Genomic DNA, 8,639 nt, shown 5'->3' with positions numbered 1-8,639 from the left:
CGGAAGATGATGACAGTGGTTTGGACAGCAACCTGGAGAGTAGACAGTGTCAGAAGATGATGGCGGTGGTCTGAACAGCAACTTGGAGGGTGGACAATGCCCGAAAGATGACAGCAGGTTGCAATGGAGTTAGAAGGATAAATATCTCGGTGGCGTCGAGTTACACCTGGAGCACCACATTAGACGAGTTACAACCAAAGCATCACCTTGGACGAGTTACAACCGGAGCACCTCATCGCTATCTGATACAGCCCTCGGAAGGGAAGAACACCTCAAAGGCAACAAACTGAAATCTGGAATAATTAAAAACTGCACCCTAACAGTACCAATGACATTTAAAATAGAGATTAGTAGATAAAATAGGGAAGGATCATAATAAGAAAAAAATAGAAAGGAAGGGTATAAAAAACACAAGGAGTAAAATTGGAGAATCATAGAAAATGAAAGGGAATAGGAGGGAAGCAGAAAAGGAAAGGGGTAGAACTAGACCGCAGTACTGTAGCAGTTACAATACCGTGTGTAGCAGCTACAGTACCGCAACCCAGTAAACTCTCGTGTCAGGTTAAAAATCACGAGGTCTAACCTAATCAAAATAATCTACTATAAATGTGTAAATACAAAGGTACATCATTTTCTCACAAAGGAAAGAGCATGTTACTATTTTATACAAGATGCAACACTTGCAGGTATACAACAAAGAGAAAAACGTAGGTGTTAGGCACAATCACATATTCTGACTACGACGGTCATGAGCAGTGGTCGCCAGTTACTGGTGGTCGGCGATGGCGTTTGGTGACGGTGTTCGGTGGCTCCAGAGGACAGAAATTATTGTCGGGTTTTTGATATGGGTGTTATACGTAACATATGTATTTGGGATACGAAGTTTGCAAGAAAGAGTCGCCCAGCAGCATGAGGCCGGTAGTAGTATGCCGATGGTGGCAAGCAAGGCAGCTGGCAGTGGCCGACGGAAGGTGGTCAATGATGATCAACTACTACGACGGCCAAAAATTATCGGTGGATCTTCTGTCCATAAAAAGCTCTGGAAATCTTTTTCCCATTCCCCCTCAAGTGAAGAGAGGTCTATTTATAGCCACTAAGGTAAGGTCATTTTGGTATTTTAGTAAATACTTTCTCCAACCACCTGATCGGACAGCTCATATTAATCTCCTTGATCATAGGGGTTTTCTAAGAATTTGGGTGTCTTAATGACCTCAAAAATTAGCGAGCTTAGGCTCGTTGGATTCTTCTTATCGAGCGCTCGATTTGACTATAAACATGTCAAATTTAGAATTTATTTGACTATTTAATTGATGATCCAAAGATTTCAAATATACTTCAATTGCTTGATATGGGCTTGACTGAACCTGAATTGACCCAACATTGGTATCATTGGGTTCGTCTCATTGTAAAGATCAATTTGACTATAAATTTGTTGAAATCGGGACACTGAATGATCTTGAATTTGAATTTATTATTCAAAAATGCATCGAAATTTATGTTAGATGATAAAATTTTTTATGACGCATCATGCACCAATTGACCAATTTCAACCATTAAATTACAATGCAAACATGATCCTTCAAAGCACATAAAATTTCAAAATGTTTAAATTGGTTAAAGAAGAAAAATAAAATAGAAGTGGTAAGGTTAGAAATCATAAAAGTAATTCACTTTACACAAGAACACATTCTATGAAAATAGATGACAAAACAAGCTAGCACATTCAAGTTTTTCCAAACCAAACCGCATAAACTATGCCAATTTCCTATTAAACAAGCATCTCATTTCAACTATGTCAATAATTTTCTAAACAAGATTTAAGAAATCACCATTTGCAACCTTTCTTCTTCTTCTTTAATAACATTATCATTATTATAATTGTTATAAGTAAAAAAAATCGTTCCACATCACTTTTAATTTAATATTTTTTTATCATTAATAAAAGTTAAATGCAAAAATGAAGATGAATTTTTAGCCCTCAAGATCACTTCTTATCTTTTTGACAGTTAGTTTTAATAATAAGAATTCAATGTCATTCTATTTCAAACAAATAACTTCTTAAACTCACTTCTGAACAACAACAACCCAACAACAAAACCTTTATCCCACTAAGTGGGGTCGGCGACATGAATACATTTTCTCCATTGCATCCTATTTAGTGTCAAATTTTCATTTAATCCTAATAAATAAGATCATTTTTTATACAACATGCCCAAGTCATCCCAGGTCTACCTCTGTCTTTCTTAACACAATTCGAATCTAAAACATATATCTTCTAATCGGATCATCAGATGGTCGACGTGTAATGTGACCAAACCATCTAGAACGGCTATCTTTAATTTGTCCGTCACTAGAGCTACACCAACCCTATAAAGGATGCACGGGTATATTCATTTCGCATTTTGTTTGTAAGTGTAAAGCCACTCATCCTCCTAAGCATTCTCATCTCGGCAACACATAACTTAGTTTTATTCTTCTCTTTTAAAGACCAATATTCAGCGCCATAGAGCATTGCATTTCTCACCACGAACTTATTAAATTTTCCTTTCAGTCTAAGCAATACTTTTTAATCACACAATAGGCATGAAGCATTCCTCCACTTCAACCAACTAACTTGAATTCTACTAATAACACTCCATCAATATCACCAACACTTTGAACAATAGACTCGAGATATCTAAAGCGTTCGCACCTTTTAATAATTTGATCACCCATAGTTATATTTATGTCACTAGAACTACTATTACCAAAATTACATTCCATGTATTCAGTTTTAGTTCTACTCTTAGTTCTAAGTTTTAGTTCTACTCAAACAAAGGCCTTTAGAATCCAAGGTAGACCTCCATAATTCAAGTTTTTCCTAGGCTTTTTCTCTCATCGTATCCATGAGAAGGATATCATCACCAAAAAGCACACCAAGGTACATCCTCCTGTAAGTTTCCAGTAAGACTATCCATAACTAAAGCAAAAAGATATGGGCTTAAAGTCAATCCCTGATGTAAACCAACAGAAATAAGAAAATATTTGGTCAATATATTTGGTCAATCCTCCTTCTATCAATCTTCCTTCAATTCAAACACAAGTAACAACTCTTGTATACATATCTTTAATGACTTGAATACAAGTCATATCAACACTTTCTTTCTCAAGAACTCTCCAAAGGATATCTCCTGGAACCTTATCGTAAGATTTTTCTAAATCAATAAAAATCATATGTAGATCCTCCTTATTATCTCTGAACTTCTCTATCAAACCTCTCAATAAATGTATAGCTTCCATAGTAGACCTGCTCATCATAAATCCAAATTGATTATGACAAATCTTTGTAATAAGTCTTAACCTATGTTTCATTACCCTCACCCATAATTTTAAAGTATGACACATAAACACACATAAACTTAATTCCTCTATAATTTGCACACTCTTGTGCATCCCCTTTATTCTTAAAAATGGGGACCAAAATACTCTTCCTTCACTCCTCAGGCATCTTTTTATTTTTTAAAATATTATTAAAGAGTTTAGTAAGCCAAGAAACTCTCTGATCTCCTAAATATTTTCACAGTTCAATTGAGATATCATCCAGTCCCACATACTTTCCAACCTTGATTTTTTTTAAATCCTCCTCAACTTCTTTCTTACTAATGCGACTGTAAAAATGAAACAATTTATTATTTTTAACAATATTAAGATCACTAAAGTCGATTGTATTTTCCGAAACTTCATTAAAAAGTTTAATAAAATAACTCACCTGTCTATTTTGAATATCTTTTTTAAGAAAAACAATTTTTAATTTTCATTTTTAATACAGAGTTAAATCTTTAATTTTTTTTTCTCTTTATTTGGCTAGTTTCTATATATATTTTTCATACCCTTTAGTATCTAATCTATTATAAAGATCACTAAAAGCAAAATTGTTAGCGTTTCAGATTGTTCTCTTAGACTCCCTACGGGTCGTTTGATATTTTTCTCAGTTCTCTAAATTTTTACACTTAGACCAATTTTTATAACATAACTTCTTATATTTTATCTTTTCCTGCACATTATTATTCCACCACCAAATATTTTTATTTATGTAAACTTTTTTCTTTTGATTCTCCACGTACAACTTTTGTCACTTATTTAATAGTGTTTGTTACTTTATCCCACATAGAATTGGTTTCTTCATAAGCATCCTAAATTTTAAAATTTTGAATTTTACTCGTAAAAATATATTTATTTGTGTCTTTTAGCTATCTCCATCTAATTCTATGATGATGATTTCAAGTATCATTTATTTTACAACTTTTTATCTTAAAATCTAGAACAAATAATCGATGCTGAGTACTTAAATCCTCATTTGGAATGACCTTACAATTTTTAGACCTTACAATTTTTGACCTTACAATTTTTACATTCTCAACGATTTCTTCTTCTCATAAGAAAATAATCAATTTGTGTTTTATTAAATCAATTCTTATAAATAATAATATGTTGATCTATTTTCTTGAAAAAAATATTAGTAATAACAAAATCATACGCTAAAGCAAAATCTAATATAGTTTTACTTTCTTCATTAATCACACCAAAACCATAGCAACCATGAATGTTTTTAAAATCTTCTACTCTACCGACATATCCATTTAAATCTCCTCCAATACAAATTCTTTCTTCAAGAGGTATCATTTGTATCAAGTCTTCTAAGTCATTTCAGAACTTATCTTTAGAACCTATATCTAAACCTACTAGAGGAGCATAAACACTTATAATATTAAAAATCTTAGCATCAACAACATTTAAAATCTTAAGTGTCATAATTCTATCTCCAACTACATTAAATTTTACAACATCATCTTTTAACCTATTATCTATAATTGCACCTACTCCATTTCTGGTGTGACTCTTACCTGAATACCAAAGTTTAAAATCTAAGTTATCAATCTCCTTGGCCTTTGCTCCAACTCATTTAGTTTTTTGAACACATAAAATATTTATCTTTCTATGAACCATAATATCAACTTATTCCATTAGTTGAAACTCACTTATGAACGTGAGACCTAATTACTTGCAAACACTTACATTAAAATAAAGTAGACCTAAGAGTGATGTTAAAGGGTATTTGGAAAGGAACTCCCAGGGGGTTCAACTGATGCTAGTATTGATTTACATCTAGTTGATATAAAACTCCATAGGGTATGCTGAATGAAGAATGCTACAAACCTATCAACATCAAATTCCTTCAAAGTTAGTTTTTAAAAAGGAGCTATAAATTGCACTTTCCATATATAGAATATTAACAAGAAGTAGTTTTTCATACTAATGGTAATTTGGACACCTTTAGAGTTTCATTAAAACATTCTAATTATAATAAAAAGTTCTAACTCTTAAATTAGTTTGTAATGGCAAAGTAATTCTCACCATGTTATTCCCTCTCAAAAAGGCATCAAATTTTCTGAAGCTCTTCTTTAAGGAAATAATGTCATAGCTTTGTCCTTCTCTTACACATGCTTAATAGGCATTCTATAAGATATTATGACAAATGTAATACAATTTTAAAAATAAAAAATATCTACAGCAAAATTCAATCCATAGTGTCCTCTACATTGCTTGCTTCATGGATATAATCTTAAGCATGGTTTGACACCAAAAACAAAACAATACCAATAATTCAAGTAACATGTAGACCACCTTTTTTTATTTTTGCTAACTTTTTTGTTTTAGCTTTTATGTTACAAGGCTTAATAGAACCAATGTTAGAAGAGAGTTAGGTAGAATTTGAGAACAAAGATTATTGTAAATTAACAAATAAAAACACATAAATTAGTCAAATGAATGAAGAAAAAGAATAAATTAAGATTCAGTAAGATGACCCAAATAGAGGAATAAGTCTAATGATGAAGATGATGATATATAAAGGTCATCATCATATTATTTTTATTTCAACTATTTTGGAGCAGCTTCATAAATCTTCATTTCATTTGTTCTGTTTTGAACAATTACTATCCAAGCTACCTTAGGTTTATCCCTTCTCCTCCCAAATTCCTAACGATAACTCAATAAGTATATCTACTTATGCAATAGCTACATTAATTATCACCATCTTCAATAGATACCACTTCAATTATTTCTCTAAAATAATCATTCTTTAATTTATTCTTTCTAGTTTTACCATAAAACCATCTTAACATTCTTATTTATGTCATGCTTAGGTTAGATATCAAGGACTTCTCAATATCAAAAACTTAGATTCAGCCAGAAGAAGGGTTTATAATTTTTCATCAAAATCACATAATACTTGCTTATCATATAATATTGACTTCCAAATCTTAACTTCGAAAATAATATCCAAGTTCTTCTATATGATAAATTCAAAATATTTAACCTCTCATGCCTAAAATCACATTATCATTAAAAATATGAATTAACAATTGTTGATAACACACCAACTAAAATTGCAAATCATATTATGAATCTTTTTTCTAATTTTAAGCACTCAATCCTATATATATTTTGTTTTTACTATTCTTACATTTCATTTATTTCAACATATATGATATAGATTAGAACTATCGCTAAGAAAAATCATACACTATGGATCCTCATTCTGAATATACTTTTAAGGATCTCCAGAACAAATATAAAAAGATCTAAATTTTGATCATTGATGTAATCTTATTGTATTCAGAACTCTTTAGTTATTTTATAACTACTTATAACACTAGTAAATGCTCTAATATACATATTCAAATGTCATCAACATAACTTTGACAGACTTCTACACCATAATGCGCACCAAATCAACTATTAAAACCAGGCATATGAGACTATGTCAGCTTATCTCTACAATAAACGAACTCAGCCGACTTCCATGTCTAGTATCAATGATGAAGAAAGTAACTTTCGTACACGGAAAGAAAAAAAAAGGCCTCACTTTTCATAACCACAGTGCAAACTCATCTTCTATGAGCTAAAAACACCTTAGCGTTCACACCGTATGGAAGGAGAAAATCATTGCAAAAGGTAAAGAGAACTGAGAGTTTCGTGTGGGAGATGACCAAACAGGTTGCACCTAGCGCGATAGACGCTTCCCGGCATGAATACACAATGGAAACCATTGAAGCCTAGTTTTCCGAAACTAAGAATCCTCCACAACATAGTTCAAGTAGATGAGAGCAAAATAACCTGGGCAGCAAACGGCCTGGCCAGAGCTGCAACGGCCGGCCCATGTGCGCCTTCCTCGAGCAAACGCCTCTTGTGGAGAGCTTTGATGGCCCGCTTGATGGCCTCTCTCGAGATATCATCAGAGCTCCTGCGAGTCCAAAGTAAAATGCGGTGAGGGCTGAGGAGAAGGTGACAAAAGCCCATTCATTTACGATCTTTGCTTACATCGATCTCTGCTGGGATTTTGGCTAAGAACCATACAGAAAACTGAGATTTAGAATTGTTCAAACATCTCCTCGATGACTCTGTCCCCGTCGCCGGCCAACCGACGACGCCTTCTCAGTCAATGACTTGCCGCCGATGGATGATAAATTTACTTGCCGGGCACGGATTTCGATGCTTGGGTTGACCCAACAAGTTTGTATGGATATAAATATATATATATATATATATATATATATATCATTGAAGTAAAGCAAAAGAGAAGGGTTACAGTGATATGACAAAGGGGAGACACAAACAATTTACATCTAAGGAGTTCTTATTCTGTGCGGACACTGCACGCAACTATATAGTTTAATTGTAAATATGTAAATACACATGAATTGAGTGGCATGTATATAAATAAAATTTTCATCTCAAGACCCACACTAACGAGTTCTTATTCTGTGCGGACACCGCACACAACTATGCATGCGGTGTCCAAATGGAAAGATGACATCTGGGACAGTGGGCCCCACAACTTAAAAAATAAAATTGAGGCCTGTTTACGGCGCGACCCAACCTGAATCTGGCTCGAAACAAGTAAAAGTTAACAGAGCGCCTGAAAGAAAGTTTATTTCATCGAAAAACCAAACGACGCCCGAGCGAGGAGAGCACGGAGCACCTTCATTCGATCTTCATTCTATCTTTTAGGGTTTTTGAATCAGATAAACTCAGGCTTTTAGATTTGCTGTTGGAAAACGAAGAGAGCCAGTGAGAATGGAGACGGAGGAGCCCGTGATAATGGAAACCGAAGAGGAATCGACAATGCAGGTCGAGAAACCCAAGAAAAAGGAAGGGGAAGAGCGAAAGAAGAAGGAAATCGAAGAGGGTTCATCCAGGTAATTTTTATTTTGGTGTTTTTGAGTTCTACACACGTGCACACAATATTACCTTTAAAAACCAACATTAAACCTCAATAAAACTTGCTATTTAATTATAATACAAAACCAATCACTATTTAACAATACCTTAAATCCTACCTCAGTATTACAGAAATAATGTTAGAATAATAACATAATACAACGAAGAAATTACCAGAATATAACCTTAATTCTACACCAAAATATAACCTTAATAATAATAATACCTGAATACAACTGAAAAATTTCTATAATATAACCCAAGTACTAAACCTGAGTAACACTAGAATATAATGTTAGCCTAAATAATATTACCTGAGTATTACAGAGATAATATTATAATAATAACAGAATACAATGGAAAAACTACCAGAATAT

The 8,639-nt window shown here is 33.1% G+C and overlaps 1 protein-coding gene across 1 annotated transcript in view; it reads right to left on the bottom strand.

Annotated features, from left to right (window-relative positions):
- Positions 1 to 7,546, bottom strand: part of LOC110036817 (autophagy-related protein 16) — a 71,255-nt gene extending 63,709 nt beyond the window's left edge. Inside the window, exons 1-2 of the mRNA XM_020741350.1 lie at positions 7,363 to 7,546; positions 7,159 to 7,285 (exon numbers count right to left, since the gene is read on the bottom strand). Of these exons, the coding sequence (XP_020597009.1) occupies positions 7,159 to 7,285; positions 7,363 to 7,364 (129 nt within the window). The 5' untranslated portion in view covers positions 7,365 to 7,546. The remainder of the gene's footprint in view (positions 1 to 7,158; positions 7,286 to 7,362) is intronic.
- Between the last annotated feature and the right edge of the window lie 1,093 nt (positions 7,547 to 8,639).

Source organism: Phalaenopsis equestris, unplaced genomic scaffold (genome assembly GCF_001263595.1).
Source record: "Phalaenopsis equestris unplaced genomic scaffold, ASM126359v1 Scaffold211163, whole genome shotgun sequence".
NCBI lineage: Eukaryota > Viridiplantae > Streptophyta > Magnoliopsida > Asparagales > Orchidaceae > Phalaenopsis > Phalaenopsis equestris.
This window is presented reverse-complemented; position numbering and strand designations above follow the sequence as displayed.